At 40.0% G+C, this 24108-nt stretch overlaps 1 protein-coding gene across 6 annotated transcripts in view; it reads left to right on the top strand.

The window, feature by feature from the left end:
* The window catches only part of copz2 (COPI coat complex subunit zeta 2), a 45631-nt gene extending 24830 nt beyond the window's left edge, over nt 1–20801 (top strand). The window contains exons 5-11 of one of the 6 annotated variants that reach the window (XR_015090079.1): nt 324–379; nt 703–780; nt 9010–9061; nt 9190–9294; nt 9455–9501; nt 10106–10144; nt 18843–20801. Coding sequence is in view for 3 of the 6 variants with exons in the window: in XM_086055140.1 (XP_085911266.1) it covers nt 324–379; nt 703–780; nt 9010–9061; nt 10106–10144; nt 18238–18270; nt 18843–18890 (306 nt within the window). In the remaining 3 variants the exon portion in view is untranslated. Of the gene's footprint in view, nt 1–323; nt 380–702; nt 781–9009; nt 9062–9189; nt 9295–9454; nt 9502–10105; nt 10145–13313; nt 15711–18237; nt 18271–18842 lie in introns of those variants that run through there. The other 5 variants (XR_015090078.1, XR_015090080.1, XM_086055140.1 and 2 more) reach the window with 5 other exon arrangements.
* Nucleotides 20802–24108: the final 3307 nt, after the last annotated feature.

Genomic DNA, 24108 nt, shown 5'->3' with positions numbered 1-24108 from the left:
GTGACCAATTCAACTGAGGCTGTGCAATTCCTGGGTTTTTCTGTATTCCCTTATAGGTGACAACCTGCGTTGGACCAAATTGAATTAATTTGATTCAAAATTTATTTTAAAAGGCAGAGTAAAATTAAGTTACATACTATATTTCTCAACAGCACAACGGACACTATAATGACTGCTGTTTTGGAAAAGCAGGGCTCCTTTTAGTGCTCAATTTTGGCTAAATTAACCAAATGGGCCATATACACAGATTGTCCTCTTAAAACACATAAATGACGCCATAAATTGGTAATCCTAAAATCATCTTTATTTTTCTTTTACTCTAGTTGATGCTGATGTCTGTACTCAACTGCCTATTTGACTGCCTCAGTCAAATCCTGAGGTAAATAATCCACACATTATGTTCTACTACACCTGAATATTACACTGTATGTAAATGTATTTGTTGGTTCTTGTAGCATAACATAATCATAAGTGTATGTCTGGTGTATTTGATTATGATCATGACAACTTAATTGGCTCTTGTAGGAGAGTAGTTGTGTCACAAGCTGTCGATTGGCCTATAATGTGAAAATGGTTGAATCTGGTAGAATTTTGCAATGGTATCAAAGCTATATGTTTAATTGTTCAATGTTAGCGCAATCCTACTGAACTCTATAAATGACATGAATTTGAATGAATGAATTTGTTGCACTTTTTCTGCAGGAAAAATGTGGAGCGTAGGTGTTTCCTTGAAAACATGGAAGGCGCCTTTCTCATTGTTGATGAAATCATTGATGGGGGGTAAGAATATCCTGATATACAGACGAAATAGCATTGCTTTTGTCACAACACTGGTTAAAAATGTTGATGCAAAATGATCTAACTGACCACAACTAATGTACAGTATTGAGTGTCACCTAATATAGCTTCCTAATTTATTAATCCTTAGCTTGACGGTCTACTCATATCAAAGCAACGAGTCTGAAAAGTTCTGTGGGAACCCTTAACCGGCCCTTTATCTTTAATGCCTGCGATATTATACTTGCTAACGACCAGAAAACTGCATTATCTCAGTTAGTCTAATTAATGAATGCCAGGAAGACACATCCTTTCACTGCTAAATTGCAGAAGGTCCGTCCTCCTCCCCAATGATCTTTACACTTATACTCTTGGTTGCCCAGCCACAGAGGTGGCAGCCACGACTCTGCCTAGCTCATGTGACAATGCGTGACCCCACGGTCTGAACTGAATTCAACTAAAAATGTGCGCCAATGGTGTCATGGGGAAGTGAAGCCAAGTAAAAGAAAGAGAAAAATGTCACAGCAAGATACCAGCCTAGCTCAAGTTACCTATCTAAATAATGTGTGCCAAAGAGGCCTGCTCGACAATGCAAAATTTTTTTCTCCAACCATCCATCCATTATCTACCACTTATCCGGGGTCGGGTCGTGGAGGCAACAGCTTTAGCAGGGAAGCCCAGACTTCCCTGTCCTCAGCCAAGTCTTCCAACTCTTCTGGAGGGATCGCAAGGCATTTCCAGGCTAGCTGGGAGACATAGTCTCTCCAGCGTGTCCTGGATCGTCCCCGGGTCTCCTGCCGGTGGGACATGGAACACCTCACCAGGGAGGCATCCAGGAGGCATCCTAATTAGATGCCAGAGCACGCTTTATCTGGCTCCTCTCAACATGGAGGAGCAGCGGCTCGGCTCTGAGGCCCTGAGCTTCTTACCCTATCTCTAAGGGAGAGCCCGACACCCTTTGGAGGAAACTCATTTCGGCCGCGTGCATCTGGGATCTTCTTCATCGGATCCGCCTCTCGATTTCACACTCCATCCTACCCTCACTCGTGAACAAGACCCAAGATACTTCAACTCCTCCACTTGGAGCAGGATCTCATCCCCAACCCGGAGAGGACACTCCATCCGTTTCCGACTGAGGACCACCGTCTCAGATTTGGAGGTGCTCATTTTCATCCCAAACGCTTAACACTCGGCTGCGAACCGCTCCATTAAGAGTTGGAGGTCGCGGCTTAAAGAAGCCAACAGTACCACATCATCTGCAAAAAGCAGAGATGCAATACTGAGGCCACAAAAAACAAACCCCTCAACGCCTCAACTGCGCCCAAAAATTCAGTCCTTAAAAGTTATGAATGGAATCTGTGACAAAGGGCAGCCTTGGCGGAGTCCAACGCTCACTGGAAACCAAAAAAACGTATTGCCGGCAATGCGGACCAAACTCTGACATCGAGGTTCAGGGACTGAGCTGCCCGTGTTAGGGGGCTCGGTACCCCGTACTCCCGAAGCACTTCCCAAACAATTCCCCGAGGGACATGGTCGAACGCCTTCTCCAAGTCCACAAAACACATGTAAGCCGTTTTGGAGAGCTCCCATGCCCCTTCGAGGACCCTGCCGAGGGTGAAGAGCTGGTCCGCTGGTCCACTGTTCCACGGCCATTACAAAAACCAAATTGCTCCTCCTTAATCGGAGATTCGACTTCCCGACAGACACTCCTCTCCAGCGCCCCTGAATAGACCTTACCAGGGAGGCTGTGGGGTGATTCCTCTGTAGTAGGCACTGTCCTTGATGTCCACGCGATGTTGTAGAGGTGTGTCAACCAGGACAGCCCCACACCTCTGGAATGGCCTTACATTAAATTTTAGGCAAGGCCCCTCGCTGTGCACTTTTAAAACTCGTTTGAAGATACATTTTTGGTCTCAGACTGACACTGTTCTGCTGTTTTCTGGTGTTTATTGTATGTGTTTGTATCATTAATTTGTGTTTTAACTGATTTCACTCTTTGTTGTTGTATTATAGCTATTTTATGTTCAGTGTTGGGCAAGTTACTTCCAAAATGTAATATATTACATATTACTAGTTACTTTCATGTGAAAGTAATACGTTTCTTTACAATATTACTCTATTTGTAGAGTAATGCGTTACTCAAGTTTAAGTTACTATTAAGTTACTTTTTCAAAAATCGGGGATTAGTTTATTTAATAATGATTTCAAGACCTTAAAAGGAAAATCTAATATTTGCTGCCATACTCTAGCTGGTAAAGTTAACCTATGAGCATATTTAACTATATAGTGTGGTCTATAATATTTAAATGTTTCGACTCTATGGTGTGGTGGGACATCACTACTTTTGATCAATATTTGTATCAATAAGATTTATTTTTTAAATATAAATATTGGCACTGATATTTTGTCCAGTAAATAAATCATCACAGACTGTAAACCACAAATTAAATTATCATTATTCTCAAATTAATTTACACACTGGGGCCGGCATGGCGCAGTGGTAGAGTGGTCCTTTCCCAACCGGCAGGTTGTGGGTTCAATCCCCGGCCATTGTGACCATGTTGAAGTATCCTTGAGCAAGATACTGAACCCCGGGTTGCTCCCGATGCTGCGTCATCAGGAGGTGGATGAGGTACAGTGTGAAGCGCTTTGAGTACCAAAGGTAGAAAAGTGCTATACAAGTGACAGTCCATTTGCCATTTACACACAAATAATAGTGATGCATAACTTATAATTGATAATTAGTCTAAAAAGATAGATGGATAGATAGATAGATAGACAGACACACAGACAGGGCATGTGTAATAAAAACAAAAATATGTATTGAAGTCAAAACTGACCTGAATAAATGTTTTTTCCTTTTTCATTATTATTTTTTCTATTTATAATAATTGAAAGTTCAGTTAGTTCTAATTTTCTTTTACTACATGGAGACAAAGAGCGCATCAGACTCTAATAATGGCGTCTATTGCAGTTTGTCCGATTGATGGTGCCGTAGCGTGATGTCATTTGTCACTGGCAGATGATTTGCATTTTGATTGCGAACAGCCAATCAGAATCACTACGTTTTACATATGGCAATTGATGGCACTAAGTTCATTAAATCATATCTAAAAAGCACAGTGACTTATTTTTTTTGCAGTTTATTCGCTTCGTTTTACTTAGGTTTGTTCCTGCTTGTATTTTGTGTCTATGATTTGCATTTTATTTTATGAAACCGTGACAGTGATTATTGTCACAAACAATAACTTCTCAGCCCTTTTAGTTGTTGTCAATGGTGTAAAGACAATTGAATTGCTTGGAAGAGAGTTGACTCGCGCACTTACATTGCGTGAAGCTCCAAGTGCGACAAGAACTTGTTTATTTGAGTATAGCTGGAAGTAATAGCTTACAATCAAGTGATGTTATGTACTGCCCTACTTGCTAAATGATGTCAACATATGAATTATGGTCCTGAAAGGTGTAACGCGTTACCAGTCTCATTAACTGTAATAATATTACGATAAAAATCGGAGCGTAACAAGTTACATTACGTCGTTACTACCTAAATGTAATGTATTACTGTACTGCGTTACTATTGTAACGCGTTACCCCCAACACTGTTTATGTTAAATGTAAAGTGCTTTGTTACAGCTGCTGCTGTTGTGAAATGTGCTATATAATTAAAGTTGTATTGTATTGTATAACATCCAGAGCCTTTAGGAACTCCGGGTGGATCTCATCACATGGCTTTGCCACTGATTAGCTTTTTAACCACCTCGGTTACCTCAACCCCAGAAACAGGCGAGCCTTCTAAGTATTCTCCCCACCGACTCACAACGTCCAGAGTCGAGGGTGGCAGCACTCCATTTCCACTATACGCTGTGTTAAAAGTGTATTGCATTGCCCCTCCTAAGACGCCGGATAGTAGACCAGAATTTCCTCAAAGCCGTCTGGAAGTCAATTTCCATGGCCTCGCCGAACTTTTGCCACGTCCGAGTTTTTGCCTCATCGACCACCAAGGCTGCATTCCGCTTGGCCCCCGCATCAATGGAGGAACGGAACATGGTCCACTTGGACTCAATGTTCTGTGCCTCCCCCGGGACGTGGGCAAAGTCTGCCGGAGGTGGGATTTGAAACTCTTTCAGACAGGGGATTCTGCTAGTTGTTCTCAGCAAACCGTCACAATACATTTGGGTCTGCCAGGTCAGACCGGCATCTTCCCCACCATCGGAGCCAACACAGCACCAGATGGTGATCAGTTGACAGGTCCGTCCCTCTCTCCACCCGGGTGTCCAAAACATGTGGCCACAAAGCCGATGACAAAACTACTAAGTCGATCGTCGAACTGCAGGCTAGGGTGTCCTGGTGCCAAGTGCACATTTGGACACCCTTATGTTTGAACATGGTGTTCAGCACATAAGTCACAGAACAGAACACGACTCAGGTTCAGATCGGGGGGACCGTTCCTCCCAATCATGCCCTTCCAGGTCTCACTGTCATTGCCCACATGATAATTGAATTCCCCCAGCAGAACGATGGAGTCCCCAGGGGGAGTGCTCTCCAGCACACCTTCCAATGACTCCAAAAGGGTGGGTACTCTGAACTGCTGTTTGGTGCATAGGCAAACAACAGTCAGGACCCGTTCTCCCACCCGAAGGTGGAGAGAGGCTACGCTCTCATCCACCGGGGCGAACCCCAACGTACAGGCGCCCAGCCGGGAGGCAATAAGTATGCCCACGCCTGATTGGCGCCTCTTACCATGGTCAACTCCAGGGTGGAAGAGTACCCAACCCCTCTCGAGAGGACTGGTACCAGAGCCCAAGTTGTGCATGGGGGCGAGCCTGACTATATCTAGTCGGAACTTCTCTGCCTTGTACACCATCTTGACCTCCTTCCCTGCCAGAAAAGGTGACATTCCATGTGCCTAGAGCTAGTTTCTGTAGCAGGGGGTCGGATGGCCGAGGTCCCCACCTTTAGCCGCCGCCCAACTCACAAGGCACCCGACCCCTTTGGCCCCTCCCACAGGCCGTGAGCCTGGCCGGGCCCCATGAGTACAGGCCTGGCCACCAAGTGCTCGCCAGCGCTGCCTGCCTCCAGGCCTGGCTCCAGAAGGGGGCTCCTGTGACCCGCGTCCGGGTAATGGAAAACGCTGTGCTGTGCTTTGTCTGGTCCCTCACCTAGGACCTGTTTACCATGGATTAGGGTTAACCATGCCAGACAACAGAGCATCTAGGATCATTGGGACACGCAAACACCTCCACCACTTTAAGGTGATGGCTCATAGGGGTGACATTTTTCTCGGACATTAAAATAAAGAATGAGATGAAGACTAGAAACTAAAGTGAAAGATGGAGAAATATAAAAATAGTGTGGCTTCACTCATTGCTTTACATGTCCGCATTGCTCCACAGGTTAGCACACAGTTAGGGGTTAAACAACTTCAGATTTCTTGAAGGGGACGCTATAGTGATGAGAATCAAGTTTACGTCAACTAATTGATGAAGTCATTGGTATTTTTTCAGTTGTCAACTCGTTGTAAGCACAACTGTTAGCCTTCAGCCTCCAAAACACAAACTCACCCTGCCTGCTGTCCTTGGCCCGCTCATCCAGTCACATTACAGACAATTGCTCTTTCAATCACATTCAGACACCTTCACTGCCTTGCAGACAGTTTGACTCCATAGGACTCATTATTCTCAGGGCATTGAATTCATCGCAATGTTCTGGTTTTCTTATCTTGGAAGACGTCTGAGCTGGTTTCATCAGTTAATGCACATGGCTAGATTGGACAGCTCTAGCCAAAGTGATTGCGTGGAAACCGAAGAATTTAGTCCCTTGAATAAGAGGCACACCTTAACCATGAATGGTAACATCTATGGATGGGAAGAGATCTCGTGCTACGAGGGATTACGTGGGATTTTAACGCCACAAGATTTCTCGTCCCTGCACAGCACAAGATCTATTTTCTTTTGATGGTGTTTTGCAGTCCGGGTGAATATAGCAGATGTCCTAAAAGGAGCTGTCACTGAATGGGAACTTCAGAGGCCAAATCACGGAGTCGCTGTTGTGACCGACAACGCTCGAAACATGGATGTGGCGATACGTGAGGCTGGCTTTGAGCCACACATTAAGTTCTTATCATGCAGGCAATGAACGTAACACTAGTGCAGCTGGTCCAAAGTTGGCCGTGTATCATGTTTGTTTTGACGTGTCAAGCGTATAGTTTCTTTTTTTTCACCGATGCTCAACAGCAGCAGCACTTTTGACGTCTAAATAAAGACAGCTCGAGCTGCCGGCGCACAGACTAATTATGGACGTAATCACGCGCTAGAACAACTCTTTGGACATGATGGCTCCTGATCTAGAGCAGCGGGGTGCCGTATCTGCAGCTCTGAGGAGTCCAGAACTACGATGAGTTGAAAAAATCTTGACACACACGCATTGACATTCCTCTTGTTGACGATCGACTGAGAAACAAGTTGAACTCTACAATACAATACAATACAATTTTATTTATATAGCGCATTTCATAACAGCTAGAGCTGTAACAAAGCACTTTCCAAACAATACAATAAATTAAAAAAAAACAACAAGAGGCTGTGATACATCTATTAATAAATGTATCAAGAAATATTAACAAATATGTAAAATATAAATAAAAATATAAATAAATAAAGCCAATAAATTAACATAAACCACTATATACATTTGAGTTACTGCCCCAGAGCACAGTTGGATTTTGTCAAAGTATTCAATAAGAGGAAAGATCTCAGCTTTAGCTGTTATTGCAGCAATATTTGAGAGCATGTAACAAAAGTGACTCCTGTTTGCATTTGCACTTTAGAGCTAGATGATTAATTTTCATGCAGTCTGTTCGATAAAAAAACATTTTGAAAACTGAAAAATTACATTAGGTATTTTTTTTAGATTCGAAATTTAGCAAAAATCTCATCTCGTCATGTTCTCGCGGACTCAGTCTCGTGAGACACCTCGTCTTCTGGGTTTTTTGTCTCATCCCATCCCTAGTAACATCGTTAAAATACATTGGAGAGTCCTCTGCCCGCCAATTATGTTAGGCAGAAATCACCTTTATTAATATACCATTCAGTTGTAGCAATTGGTGTACAGGCCTGTAGACCAAAAGTGGTTTTGTTTGTTTGTTATTTATTAGAGGCTAAATTATTGAATCTCTCATTTCAAGATGGTTTTGTCCACCTTAACGTAGATGTCCTCTCGCACTCATCTTTCAAACAATCTGTTTTTTCTGTCCCTTGTCTCAGGGCAGAGCTGGAGTGGGACTCGTTTTCAGCTGCGGAGTTTCATAGCTCGGTGTAGCCCACTTTACTTCAAAACATTTTAGTGAAGATGTATAATTTTCCCTCCATTGTATTCATATTGTAGGTGATCAAAAATCAAGATTTCAATTGAATGTGCTTACAAGATCAGGATCTGTGTTTATTTGAACAAGTATGAGAACATAAATAGTTAAAATGGACAAAAGGACAAAGAGGGATCAACAGGCAAGTGTACATAACACGTGACACTTTAAACTTAACAAGGCAGTTTTATCACACATTACCACACTGAGTTCAGTGAAACAACACTTTTTTTTAAAGAAAAAACAAAATATCAATCCACATGGATGTGGAAAGTGATTTTTTTTTTCTTAGAACTTACTGACAGCCATCAACATGAACAAAGTCAGCAGCAAATAAAAAACACATTCCACTGCAACTGTGCTTTGATGATAAAGGACAATTTTATGTTACAACAGAAGTGCTTGTTGTGTTTGCGTGCGTGTTAATTGCATTAATGTGTGTGTTGTTCTGTACCAATTTGTCCATGCATGACCATAGTAAGGCTAAGTGGTTCAGAAAGTGGATGGATGTGTTGTGTGGCCTGCACACATCCACATTAGAAAAAAAATTGGGCTCCTTTGTATGTAAAACTTCACTTCCTGTACCTTTAAATATGGCGTTGAGCTGAGCCGGTGGCCTGGAATTTTAGCTGACTGGGTTAGCGCCCGGGTCGATCCGCCACCACTAGTAGATGAATACACATCTGCGACATAAACAGACAAAAATGACCTTTGTGTACATAGGGCCATAAAACCCTGATGGCACCACTGCCTGCGACAATAAAGTAGTTATCTTGTAAATATTGGAGTTGATTCACGATGTCTAATACATATTGGTTTGTTTTGAATATGTTTAACAATAGTTACTTCATTTGAGTTTATTCTTTTAATAGAGTGATCCTCGAGAGTGACGCACAACAAGTTCTTCAAAAGGTCAATTATAGGGTAAGATGTTGCTCTGAAAATCCCACTCTCATAATTGGCTTCTTCTTAGTCTCCTATCTATTTTCTCATTGTCTCCTTCCCTAAACTCTATAACTTATCTTCTCCCCGTCGTCTCTGGTTGGCACCAGCTTGTGTCAGAGCCAGCCTATGGTTTTGTCCTATTTGATCACATCACTGGTAACCTCCAGGGACAAACAGACAAGAACCAGCTGCTGTAGACTGAGAAAATTAGGGTGAGAAAGATAGTCTAGTGGAGAGAGAGGATGGATGTATGGTCATTGAGTGCCATGACTAACAAGAGCTGAAATGTTAATACTTGTGCTGAGTGTTCTTTCTTAATACTCTATTGGGTCGGTGAATAAACATTGGAAATAAAACTGGACCTGCTTGAAGATAAAGGCTCCATCTTAAAGGCCGTATCCCACCGAGCAGCTTTGCAAGTATGTGCATGCCTAGAGAATGTTGTTTTTTCGTCAGGGTTCGTTCGAGGACGCAAAGGAAAAAAGTTTGCCAACAATTGTTATGGTCTCAAACAGTTTTCCATGTCGCAAAGAAATCGTGAACAAGTTCAAAATTGGCAACAAGAAAACCTGTTTCCAACCATTAAAACAGTTTGAGAATGTCTGGCAAAAGTGTTTGCAAAATTGAACAAACCCTGAGAAAAAAAACATTTGCTGTGTGAGCAGACACTTGCAAACTTTTCCCGCACAGTTAGATACAGGCTAAATGTAAACACCTGGTACTGTCTGCAGTTTGGTCATTATGTACCAGTTAGGTAGTTAATCAATTAAAATATTAATTTAAGGACTCTGCACAAAAATCAATAATTGTGTGTTATTATGAACATGTTATTTGGTGTTTTTATATCTTGAGCATGTGGCCTGTGATGCAAAATAATGTTACTGCTCACTGCTAACCAAAGCCCTCTAAATATGACTGATTTGACCGATATTCAAGATATCTGTTTCCATTTCTTTGCTTAACATTTTCTGTGTGCAGATGTTATTTTTATTCTGTCAGTCACCAATGTTTTTTTTTTAATAGGTTGATGAAAGTTCATTATCCGAACAAAGTGTTGCACAGGTAAACACACCCACACACACACCCACACACCCCCCACACACACACCCGCACACATGCACACACACACACACTTGCTAGTTGGGCAGTCGCGGCCTTAAAAGTAGCATTACTACATTTCACACACAAACTACATTTCATGTTGCTGTTTTCAACATCATATAACGTTTCCGTTTTTATGCTATTTTGTGATGACGTAACGCATTAGCGTCAACATAAGCTCCATTTCCCGAGGCAGTTCTTAACCTTAAATACATCCCTTCTGTTTGATAACACATACCTACTATCTGGATGGTGTATAAAAAGATGCATGTAATTGTAGTTGAAGATAACGGCAGAGATATGCAGACCTACACCCTGTGAATTCCCATTGTCATATGTTCATAAATCGTCTTATTAGTGAGTCCTTAGAGTGACAGAACAGTTCATTCTACATTTCAATGGTTACGGTGGAACCCCAAAGGGAAGCTCAACATCTAAAGATGCTCAACACAAATTTATGGACACACCTTCATGTATTTCCCGAAGTTAACACAACAATCACCAGTTAAGCTAGTCAGCACAACTCAGTAAGCAAACACCAACAGCTAACATAGCAGTAGCTAGCAACCCATTTTTGGCAGGTATATATTAATACTGTTCATACGTGTGCGCGTGTTTTGTGTGTGCGTGTTATTATGAATGTGCGTGCATGTGTGTGTGTGTTTGTGTCCGTGTATGTTGTGCATGCATGAAAGTGAAGGGAATTTAGACGGAATTGGCAGGAAAAACGTGAAAAAAGATGACTAACTTGCGGTTGCTACCGGTTATTTTCTCTACAAAACAAAACTGTTGTGGTGTAAATAATGTGGTTTAAATAATGGATTGATATATGCTAACTATTACTAAAACTAAAAAAATTTAAGGAGAAGAATGACAACATCTGCAACTGTCACTGTATAAGTTTGACTTTGATATTCCAGTGGCCATAAGAAGCATGATAAACCAATCAGTTTAGAATTAGGTGCTCATGTATCTGCCGATAGTACATTAACAAAATTAGGTTAAAAAAAAAAAGCATTGCTGTACTGTAGTTAAGCTACTGTATTTTTGTCATTTTAGTATAGCATTGTCACAGTTTGGTGCCATTAGTCTCCACTGCTCTCTCAGCGTGTTTTACCATTTGCACCCATTCAGGGTTTTTTTTTACAACTTTTTTACAGCAACTATTAAACTACAAATCTGAGTGATAATCATGATCCAGAGTCTGGTAATTTATGAAAAATTTAACATTTTAGCCTCTGGTAGCACTTTTGACTCCTATTATATATCAGAAAGTAAAAATGCCACAAGTTTAAAATTTCACATGTATGCAGACAATGCAAAGTATATTATATATATACACACATATATATATATATATATATATATATATATATATATATATATATATATATATATATATATATATATATATATATAAAGTATATATATGTGAAATATTAGATCGAAAGGATCACTAGTTGTGAAGAAATCCAAAATTAGGCCGATTTGGCTGGTGTAATGTGATTTGAGGAAAATCATTTTATATTCTTGATTTAAGATAGTCAGACCTGAAATGAAAACAAGAACCACAAAGTTAAGACCAGTTCAGACGGTGGGATTATTGGTCCGATTGTAGCCCCGAATCTCCCCTCCCGACAATCGTTTTTTTTACCATGTTTGTTTACTCCGATGTCTTCTTTAACTCATTCAATACCAGACTTTTTCAGACCCTCTGTGAAATGACATATACACGTCATTGTGGTAGAATGAGTTAATCTCGAGGGATTTTGCGAGACTTTCCGTCTGTCATGAGAATATCCGTGTGTGAATCGGTTCGTAACCGTTTTTATTTCCAAAAAACATGCCATAAAAATATGATATGAATGAATAATTCTGAAAACTGTGTACAGACCAGAGAAAAAACACAAACTACATTAATTTATTCTCTCTGTGAAACAAGTAACTATTATTTTTTACTGAAGTCTAGTAAGAGAATAGATCCTTGGGGCAAAAAAATCCAAGAAGTACTGTAATTCAAAAACTTACTCAAGTACATGTACTTTATTAAATGTAACTGAGCACTTACCACCTCTGGCCTTGACTCACTTAATTTCATTCTAATGTTATGTAAAGATAAATACCGGTAATGGGAGGCATCCAACGATTCATGCTTCTGCACAGTGTTCATGAAGATTTTTAGAAGACTGCTCATGTGCATAATTTCTTGGTTGTCCAAAATCCTCCTAACCGAATCACAGAAAAATCTTGTATGTGGCTTCAAATGGCATTCCACCACTGTAAAATTAATCAGACAAAAAGAAAAAAAGATTGCACATTCACTTGTATTTGGCTAGTCAACAAAATTCAGTCACAAATAAGAATGTACTCACCAGTAGGAGGTACATTTTTCTGTTTAAGGAGTCTTTACTTGGCATAAAACAACTGACGATAGTCTGTGATATGCTTGTAATAAGAAGGGTGGTAGTGGGGAAAGCTTTGCAGCTCACTGTAATCGATGTCCAACTTGTTTTGCATCGGCAGCAGGACGTTACTCTTTCTCCCGTTCAGCGCCATCCACTCTTGAGCGATCTTCCTGAACGTATCCCTTCTTACTTTAGTTATGACATGTGTTCTCCTTGCAGTGGTCGACAATGTACATAGAATTTGATCGCAATCGGGCGCCAAAGAACGCCGCTTACAGTGAGGTAATGTCATGTTAATTTACACAAGAAGCCAGGTCACTGACGTAAAAACGATGCGCTGATCGTGAAGAAGCTAGGTCAAGTCAATCAGTCCGCGATAAAACAAAATAGTTCCACTTTTATAGTCGAATTACTCAAAAACTGAAATATTTTTATGTGGAAACTTTATGTGAGCAAGGTGGTTTTATAATCTTTCGCAATTTTTAAAGAGATCTTGGAACGAAACGTCACAAAAACAAACAAAAGATAGCTTATGGCCTAATGCCAGCGTTATGGGCGAGGGGCTCATCGAACATCTGGGGTTAGGATAGGTTCCTCTCTCTTACTCAGTTCCAGCTAATGCCATGGACATTTATCTGTTGGAGACCGTTAGTCATCAGACCACTTCAGTTGACATGTTCCTGGCAGGCAAGTCCCACAAGGCCATCCAATTTCTCATCTTACAGTCACCTCACATCCCTTTGATCCCGGGCTACCCTTGGCTTTGACGACACAACCTCCTACACCTCGACTGCGCGACTGGCGCTGGGTGAAGCTCTTCCTGTCCACCAGGTTTGCCTCGAACAAGCTGAAACGCGTCTGAAAAGCTGGTCATTTCGACATACAGCCTTGTGCATCTCCCCCCAAGGGATGTGTGTACTACATATACGCCACTGAAAGAGAGGCCATGGAGACGTACTGTACATCAACTTACATGACTCTATGGATGCCGGCATTCTTCCACCTCTCATGCAGGACAGGCATGGCTCTTCTTTGTGGAGAAGAAGGATAAAACTCTGTGGCACTGCATTGTTTGCTGGGGTCTCAATGACATCAACATGAAGAACTGCTAGCCCCCTTCATCTCCTCTGCGCTTGAGTTGCTCCAAGGATCTTCACCAAGCTCAGTTTAGCTCTATGGCGGCGCAAAGCCGCTGACGCATATACTCGACCAACCAATCACAACACGCACAGTGCACGGTACGCGACACTCCCCGCCTCCCTGTTTGTTTGTATAGCGGGAGGCTATAGCGGAAAGTCACCATGAAGCTGAGTTGTTCCCGAAAAGAAACTCCACATCCACAGTGTCGATTTGGTTTGGCTTTTCCTCGGAGGAGAAAGCTCAAACCAGTTGTTTGCAAAGTTTGCAGAGTTTCGGTTCGGACGTCAGCGCCGACAGCCAAAGCAAACAGAGATCAGACACATGGTAGCCAGAGGCAGTCGCTAGCTCCAAGCTAAAGCAACCCACGCTAACACAGTCTTTTAAAAGGGCACTCCATATGAAAAAACAAGCAAGTGGTGTAAAGAAGTAACTGAGGTAGTGACTTATTATCTTGCTGAAGACATGATTCCCATTAAAACAGTGGAAAACGAGGGGTTTAAAAGACTCTTCAAAGTACTAGACCAGCGTTACGAGCTGTTTTTATGTTTTTTAACATTGTTACCTTTTATGTTTACATTCACTGCACATTTTGATAAAAGTTGTTACTATTCAAATTAAAACCTGTTCAGAAAGCTTAGCTGACTTAAAATGTCATTTTTTTTCTTTTAGAGTTTTATACATTTTGAATGTTTTATATGTTTAACATGAGGAAAATGGTCAGAAATGTGCAAATTGGTCTTAAAAAAACAATGTAAAAAAAAAAGAATCGTGATAAAATCGTGATCGTGATTTTATTTTAAAAAAATCGTGATATGATATTTTTGCCATATTGCCCACCCCTACAATGGCCACATTCAATATGGCGGGCGCGCTGACATATTGCTCGGAATGTGCCACCCAGCTCTAGGCGATGTCTGCAGCAGAAATTAAAAGTTTAAATTGCTCTTTAGTTGCGGAGCTAACATGTAATATGTCCCTCCTCATTTGCCATACAGTGACTGAGCCAGAGACAGTCTAAACACAAAACATACCAAAAAGAAACTTTGCCTGATGCCTGAAAACTGCGATCAATCGTCACCAAAATGTATGCTGACTAGGGGTGTAACAAAAGTCACGGTTCGGTACGTACCTCGGTATGGGGGTCACTGTTCGGTACGGGTTCGGTACAGCAATAAGTCTCAAATGCGTAAGACTAGGTTTTTTTTTAATTTTTTTATTTTTTTAGTTCTAACAGAGAGCAAGTTACAATTCAAGTTGCTGTGAAGCAAAAAATATTCCCTGTTATAAAAGCACACTATAGAATAAGAAAATTGCGTTAGTGTTGTTCATAAATAAATAAATAATAATAATAATGATAAAAAAGATTAAACACAGGAAAACACCCTTTCTTGTATGGATAGAATGAGGTCGCAGATAAAGTCAGAAAGCACCAACTAGTAACTTTAACTTCATTATAAGGGCAGCAGAGGGCAGCTCATGCTGCACCACGGCTCTCGTGCCGATTCTATATGACAGGGAGCACGGTCTTGCTAATATGCACCCGGGATGGAACATTGTAACGGGGCTCCAGCATGTTTGATAAACGTTTGAAGCCCGCCTCCTCGACTAAAGCATATGGGCGCATAGATGTTGCGATGTATATGCCAATTGCTTCAGTAATTACAAATATCTTTGGCTCTGTCTGCTTTCACCGTGAACCGTGAAGCCCGTACCAAAACGGTATGGGACGAATACGAAAACCGTTACACCCCTAATGCTGACGCCTCTATTTACCCACCCACTTCTGAAAATATTGAAATGATCACCCAAGTATTCCGGATTTTATGGCATTTTTCTCTCCATAGAGGCGCTCACTACAAAGCTTATGTCACTTAACGCAAAATTTTTTTTTTCAAGATTATGTTCTATGCAAGCCCACTAGTTGAAACAAGGTATTCTGATAAATATTGCGTTTGTGGAGTAAGAGTTAATCCACTTGTTTTTAGCCATCTCTGGGGGCGCCCATTTTGTTACTTTTGTAGACTGAAAATGACATCACAACTGCTCAGGGCTCAGGTAACGACCAATCACAGCTCAGCTTTAAATAACAGGTCAGCTTTGATTGGTGGTTACCTGAGCCCTGAGCAGTTGTGATGTCATTTTCAGTCGACAGAAGTGACAAAATGGCCGCCCCCTGAAATGGTTAAAAAGGGGTGGATTTTACTACTTAACTCATATTCCACAAACGCAATATCAATCAGAATGCCGTGTTTCAACTAGTGGGCCTGCTGGGAACATATTCTTGAAAAAAATGTGTTTGGGTTGATTTCACTTTAAATGCTTCGTCCATAAAATACAAATTGTTGGGGAGATTGTTTATGATATTTTTAGAGTTTGATGTGGGCTTCAGTAGAGATGACCACATACATTTCGGTGACGAGTGATTGCAGTTTCCGAACATTGTCTACCACAATGTCCTTGGCTCTCGTTATTTACAAATACGTTCATATGTTACAGACATGTCTTGCCACATTAGACAATGCTACACGCACACACAAAACGTGCAGATTCAGAAAAATGTGCAGAACTCTCACAAGCCTACATGAACATTCGTCGAGTATAAGCTTGCGTACCCAACAATATTTCCAGTCAGCCGTGATTGGCTGTTGCAGATAAGATTGGCCATCAATCAAACAAAGTCACAGCAATATTTCTAATGTCTTAGTGGTTAACAACTCAACATTAATATTTCACAACGCAAAAACGCTACTATGATAAAATGGTAGCCTGCGCCTGGCGACGGGTGTGACTTGCTGTCTCATCAGGAACTTTCATCATTGCCACCCTGAGCAACCTTCCATACCTTTTGAGCTGAGGTCAAAGTGGGGAAGAGGGAGAGGGGACAGGTACACCCTATTGTCTCAGAGGGAGCCGATCGTCTATTGCTGAACCTGTCTGCCCCATTACCTTCCTGGCTTATCATTTTCCCCGGAATCCCATCAGTGTGCTACACCTGACCACGAGTTCTGCTTTAGTCTTGCCACGTAGTCTCCGTAACTGTTCGATGTTTTGTTGCAATGACAATGAAGTGTGCGTTTCCCAATTCTGTTATCTGTGCATTAATGGAGCATTAAGATGACTTGTCCTCAAACCTCTTTATCTGGACTTTTGAAGTTAAGTGTGTTGCTACTCACCTGTTTGTTGCTGGACTTGTCACATTTGTTATTACGTCAGTTACACCTATTGTTGCGTGTACTGTATCTGGGTTCTACACACATCAAATCTCGCTTGCTACATCACTCTGGTGGCTAGCTTCAGTTTAACAGCGCTTCATTTAGTGGCACACAACATTTTCCAAGTAATAAATGCATGGACAATTTGTGCAATATGGATTCTTTTTGACTGCGGGATCATCTCGTTATCGAGGGTTTCATCTGGACTCACCACAACAGGCAACACGTCATGACATGACAAGGACAATGAGCTGAAAATGAGTGAATAGAAACTGGGAACTAAATACAGACGTACTGATGAGACAAATAGGCACACCTGGACAAGACATGAGTTGATGGAGAGGGATGATTGGTTGACAAAAAGTGAGCAGGGCTGATGAGATCATGTGGAGACAAATGCTATGTACACTGTAGCTCAATTCAGATTTTTTTTTTTGCTCATATGCAACACATAATCTGATTTTTTTCATGCAGTGTGAACAGTACAATTCAGATTTTTTTCAAACCCAACCTGCGACCGACCAACCTTTATGCGATATGTCTGCAGTATGAACACTCATCCGCACATATCCGATCTAAACGTACGTCATCAAAAGCCAAATAGTTCCTCCTCGAGGGCAGGGGAGAGTGCTGCGGAGACTACTGAAATCGTCTGTGAATCTGAAAAGTTGTTTCAAATAACAGTTGTTGTCTAAATTAAGATTGAATTTAATCCCACTTGAACCATGATGCATAAAGTGGACATTTGTTGTGATTGTGGTAATTCAGCCACGCAGATATTTTGCCCTTTTAGATTTCTCTCAACATCGTGTCAAAGTGAATCGACTTTTTTTTTTTTTGGGTGGGGGGGGCAGCATGAGTACAAGCAATGCATTCGAATTACTTGATAATGTGCTGACAGTGATGAGTCAACAGTCTCCATCTTGTTGAACAATCTACTGAATAATAGTGGTTGGAAGCATGACAGCACCGGCACACTGTAGTGCACAAGAGGCAGACTAATCACTGTTGCTCTAATACTCGTGCTTGCTAATTAGAAACACATTTTGTCATTATCGTACTACAACAGCATTGAAACAAAACAGAATCGCTTGCGATAGCTTTATTGCATTCCGCTCTTACAGAATGCTTTGATTATTGATTGCGCTGTCTGTAGCTCTTTGCTTTAAAGCAAGAATGTTTGTATTGTTGTTTCTTGTATTTGTATTTTTTTGTCTGTAGAGTATTTTGAGAGTGTTTGCTAATCTGTACAAGTGCTTTACGTTCCTGTATATTTCTGTTTCTTTAACTCTGTCAGCACTTGACTGAGAAATTGGCTCTGACGACTAACGTAAGTTTTAACTAACGTCACTTATATTGCCATAAAAGTCATGTGCTGTGTTTTAATCACATTGCATTATTCTAGAATTATTTAAAGGGGAAGTCAACCCAAACATATTTTTTTCACAAATATGTAACTATGCAAGCCCACTAGTTGAAACACGGCATTTTGATAAATATTGCATTTGTGGAATAAGAGTTAATCCATCTGTTTTTAACCAACTCTGGGGGTGGCCATTTTGTCACTTCTGTCGACTGAAAATGACATCACAACTGCTCAGGGTACAGGTAACAACCAATCACGGCTGACCTGTTTTCTGAAGCTGAGCCGTGATTGGTCATTACCTGAGCCCTGAGCGGTTGTGATGCCATTTTCAGTTGACAGAAGTGACAAAATGGAGAGTGCTCATAAGCTAAAAATACGGTCAGTGGGACATCTAGTGGTCATGCCATGGTATGGCGATACATAAATGCTTAACGCCTCTTGAAGTCAAAAGGGTGTCAAGAAACACAGCAAAGCTCGAACCAAAACAGCCTGTGATCATGTGAATGATGTCACCTATGTTTGTGTTATTCTTCCAGGTTCTGCAGTCAGCCAAGGAGCAGATCAAATGGTCCATCCTGAAATAACCAAGATGTCAAACTATGTCAAGGCAGTTTCATCAACATGTATTAACCCATACTTTATTGAGAACTTTAATTGTTTTGATTTTGAAGGTCTATGTTCACTGAAATAACTTGGAATTGACAAGACTGGAGCTCGGGCAAGTCACATCAGATCTGTGTTTACCGATTCAGGAACATCGACCTACTTGTGTGATAATGGAGGTGGCTCTGTTATGTTCTGGGGCAGCTTTGCTCCATGTGGCACATGGTGTCTTGAATCTGTGCAGGGTGATGTGATGAAATCTTAAGGGGCCAGATGTTCAAAGGTAATCTGACTGGATTTTGGTTTGGATCAGAAAATGGGTTGTTCAAAAGAGAAAGGAGGAGTCTGAACTCCATTTAGATAATGCAATCCAATCCTAGTTTGAACCCGGATCAAACCTTCAGTTTGTGGTGTTCTCAACATATCAGTAGGATCTTGATAATTTTGGTTAAAAAAAAAAAAGGATTACCTTCATCCCAGCGGGATAGGATTTTATCTTCATCTGAGCGGGGTAGGATTTCAAGGTGGATTTTAGGAAGTAAGCGTAGCAAAGCTTTAAAATAGGTCAAATAATCAATTTGTATAATTTTGTGTATGTACTTTTGTTTACATTTTGCACTTGAGTTTTCCAACTGTTACAATGATGATGTAGATAAAATAGAAATAGGCTTCCAATGAATCCTTTCAGTATAGACAGGTAAAAATAAAATAAAAATAATCTTGTCCCCATGAAATATAACCTCAAACAGATTTCAATAACAGAGATTTATTCAATATTTCTGTCATTCATTACTGTATATTAATTTTAAAGAAACATTTTTTACCTCGTGTAAATTAAGACTTTTTTATTTAAGACTTCAAAATATCTACAATGTATTTATTTGTTGTTGCTCAGATGAGTGTTCTTAAAAGAAATCTTAAATACAAGAGGATGTTTGGTATTTTTGTGTTTTATCCCCCCCCCCAAAAAAAATAAATAAAATAAAAACACTTCAAGTGACACCCAATGCTGGCCTGTTGTTCACATTGCTGCTGGCCCACATTGTAATATGTTGTCCCATTTATAGATAGCATTTGTAATCTGGATTTGGTCATCTTGAAAACGGTGTATCTGGACCAGAGTGATCCAATCTAATGTTGCTTTTAAAAAAACTGCCATAAAAGTAAAACTGATTACCTGATCCCAAAAAGCCCAAAAATGGGATTACGTTTCATACAGATTACATTTTTTGAACAACTGGCCCCTGACGATCAAGGCACAAAGGCACCCATCAAGACACAGCTGCAGCACTTTCCTTAAATTATTATGAGTGGCCTGTAATGTTGACAGGCACTCAAGACTCATTGAGATGTACAGAAATCATTTGATGAAAGTGATTTCTTCAAAAGATTGTGCAAGAAAATATTGAAGAGAAGCATCATTTTTGTAAAGGCCAGTTTCATCTATTTGCTTTTTATGTGAGTCTGTTGGCCTACCAGTCTAAATCAGTGCCTTGTTTTCATTAGCAAATTGTCAGTATTTTTCAAAAATATTAATACTTTGGTCTGTTTCAAGTTATGTCAGAAACTATTGTGTTTTTAAAAAAAAAATCTTTTTAAGAGCAAGGTACCAACAGTTTTATGTATAAAAAAAAAAAAAAAAAAAAAAAAAATGTGCTAAGATTTTGTTTATGCCTGTAAAGAAATTCTCAAATATTATAACCATTAGACTGGTCAATGATGGAGGTCATGAAAGAAATGTTTGAAAAATAAGTGTAGCACAAAGGGTTTTAGTTGAATATTGTCTAATATTAAAAAATATGTATGAACATCATTCAATTCTTCACTGACGAGAACACATCTGATATGAAATATTTGGGTGACTGACAATAAAAAATATGTTTTGGTCTCAAGTACATTTTTTTTTACTTCCAGATGTTCAAGTCTTTATATTTGTTCAGCACATGGGCATGAATATCATAATAATATAGGGTTTTTATTATTTCAACTATGTTCATGTTGAAATGAAGTCAGATTTTATACATAACAGGATGGGCTCAACTACAGCGCATCCCGAAAGATTTATAGCGCTTCCCTTTGTTGTGTGAATCTGTAATTAATGAAAATGATAAACTTATTTGGTTTAAATAGTGTAAAGCAGTATTTTTCAAACTTCTTTGTCAAGGCACATTTATTTAATTGAAAAAATCCCGCGGCACACCAGCAGCTGAAATCGTGAAAAAAAAAGATTATTTTAACAAGATAAGTGTTATATTGTTTACCGCAAGTATTTTTTAACATTGAAAAATGACGCTATATTACAACGTCTTGAATAGGAATTAAATAAACACAAAGAAAAAGGTATTTTATATTGTTTCAAATTGATACTTACTCAGTGTGAAACAGCCCTGTTTGGATAAACATGCGTCACTAATCCGCTTGTCTCAAAACAAAGACAATTGGCTACCTGCTGCTGCTGTCACCTGCTGGTATGGAAGAGTACTACAATGTAAAGACATGATTACTGTACGCTGCCAGGTGCTAGACCGCACAGGGACACAAATTAGATAATTTCGGCACACCTGACAATATCTCCAGCGACATACAGTTTGAAAAACACTGGGGTAAGCACGTGTGGTGGAGAAGCGTGCAAAAGTTCTCTTAACACCCACCAGCTCCATGATGACATCATGGAGAGGTACAAGAAGATTCCCAGTGGCAACAAGTGAAGTCCTACCGACCTTCACCGGAAACAGGGCCAGGACAAAAAACACATTACAGTGGCAACATTTTGTTCCATCAATCATTTTCCATTATTCAAGAAGAATATTAGAGACTGGATGCTGGATGGAGTGATGCTCAACTTGTCACCTCATAAGTCCCTATAGGTGTTTGTTTGGGTTCACATCAGGAGTCAAACTGGGCCACTGACTCACTTTTAGCCTGTTCTTCAGAAATCAAGCAGTGGCCTTAGATTTGTGCTTACGATCATTGTCATGTTGGAAAAGTGCACGGCGACCAAGAGCACGGAGCGATGGCATCTTTTCTTTCAGTATGGAGCAATGCATCTGTGAATTTCTGATACCATCACTGACATGCAGCTCCCCAACACTAGCAGTACTCTTGCAACTCCAGATGAGGACACTGCCACCATCATGTTTCACGGTAGCCACCATGCATTTTTTCCTTGTGTTCCTCACCTTTGCGGCACCATACACTTTTGAAGCCATCAGTTCCAAAAACATTTATCTTGGTCTCATCACTCCAGAGTATAGAGTCCCTGCAGTGGTCTTCATCTTTGTCAACATGTGCCCTGGCAAATTCTCGGCGCACTTTTTTATGCCTGGGCTTTAGAAGAGGCTTCGTTGGTGTACGGCACACATGCATGCCATTCCTCTGCAGTGATGCCATATTGTGTCACGGGAAACAGTCGCTCCAGTTTCACTTTCTACTTACTTAGATAACTGCAGTGAACTTGCATGCCAATTTTCTTCAACCCTTCTCATCAGAAGACACTACTGTCGAGGTGTTGACTTCCGTTGATGACCCGGATGTCTCTGTGAGATGGTAGAAGTTATTAACATTTTAAAAAGGTTTCTACCACTTTTGTTACAGTATTCTGACTGACAGGTAAAGCTTTGTTAATCTTTTAGCCTCCAAGAAATTTTCTTTCACAGGTCTTGTGACATTTCTGTTCCATGTGGTGCCATTGCTAACAACATGAAATGGGAAAGGGTTTTCTTGAAGTAACACCCATTTATAGTCAATTGTCTGCTTGACACCTGTGTAATGAATAATTACATTAATCTGTGGACATTTCTAGTAAAAAAAAAAATGGAGACTTGCTCTATATATATATATATATATATATATATATATATATATATATATATATATATATATATATATATACGTAAAGGTAATTTCCAGACATTTGCTTGCTATTTGAGTATGGCAAAACATGTTTTAAAGTGCAGTATTTACATGATTTCCCCAACCACCTGAATTGGGATCTATTATTAGCTGAATGGTTGAATGCAAATCGCTCTCCCTGGTTACGTTACAAAATTAATGTAATTCACAGGCCAATCATTAACTAAATTACCCGTAAAGGTTTAATATAATCCAAATTATATTCCACATTTTAATGAATGCTATATTTTTTTATATTGCCTTGATTGAATAATGGATGGGTGATCATCCTTTTCCCACATCAATTGTAGGTGACAGATACAAAACAAAACAGTTATGAAAATTAAAAACTTTATTAACAATTGAAAGTGGATCAGTCAATAATGGTGACAATGCAAAATACATGCAAAATGACAATGCTAATTTGATGAATGCCAAAAAAAAAAAAAAAAAAGCTTTACAGACATGAAAATGAAGACTGTTCAGAAGTAATACTGATGTACAACAGAGGCTTTGCATAACAAAAAATTATTGAAAGTATAAAAATACACTAAGAGTTGCACAGGGGCTGATTAGTTTAATATGAGGTGTGTTTAAATCTTACAAATTTAAAAACAGCTATTTCAGTGCAACAAAAAAAACAGCAAATTCATCGGGCGTTTAAGGCCAACTACTGTATTTCTGAAAGTCCATATGTGATTTGTTGCACAGTACGGGTGGTTTTCAGATTTAGTTTATTTAAATGCTGTTCCAATTGCTGTTACAGAGTGTCACAAAGTCATTGTAATGACACGAACAAAGTTAAATGAATGACTGGAACATAAGGATGTGCACATCCACGTATAGAACGCATGTTCAATATAATATTAATTCCTGCATCCCTTTTTGTGAATGATTATTGTTCAGAATTGTGTACAGTGCTTTTCCAAACATTGCCAAATGCTCAACAAGTTGCTACGGATTCAATAAGTATCAAGCACATACATTGAATTGCTTAACTACTTCTGACCGCATGTTTCTTCGGTAAAAGAGCACATATATATTGGTTATTTGTATTTACTACAGTGGCTTGAAAGTAAATTGCACTTCACAACTGTGGAGCACAAAACAATCCCACTTTCATCAATATCATACAAACACTAGTTAATGGTTTCAAAAGATGAAAGGAAAAGAGACAATTGGTCACATAGTAGAACTTTTAAATGTTTTTCCTGTTATGGAGCATAACTACACAAAATGTTTGACAAAACAGTAATGGAGCAAAACTCAAAAGCACACACATCAAAAGAGTGAACATGCAAGCAGACG

This window comes from Filicampus tigris, chromosome 16 (genome assembly GCF_054856515.1).
Source record: "Filicampus tigris isolate MCC_2025a chromosome 16, RoL_Ftig_1.0, whole genome shotgun sequence".
NCBI classification, from domain to species: domain Eukaryota; kingdom Metazoa; phylum Chordata; class Actinopteri; order Syngnathiformes; family Syngnathidae; genus Filicampus; species Filicampus tigris.
The sequence above is the reverse complement of the archived record's forward strand: the minus strand, read 5'-3'. Positions and strand labels throughout refer to the sequence as shown.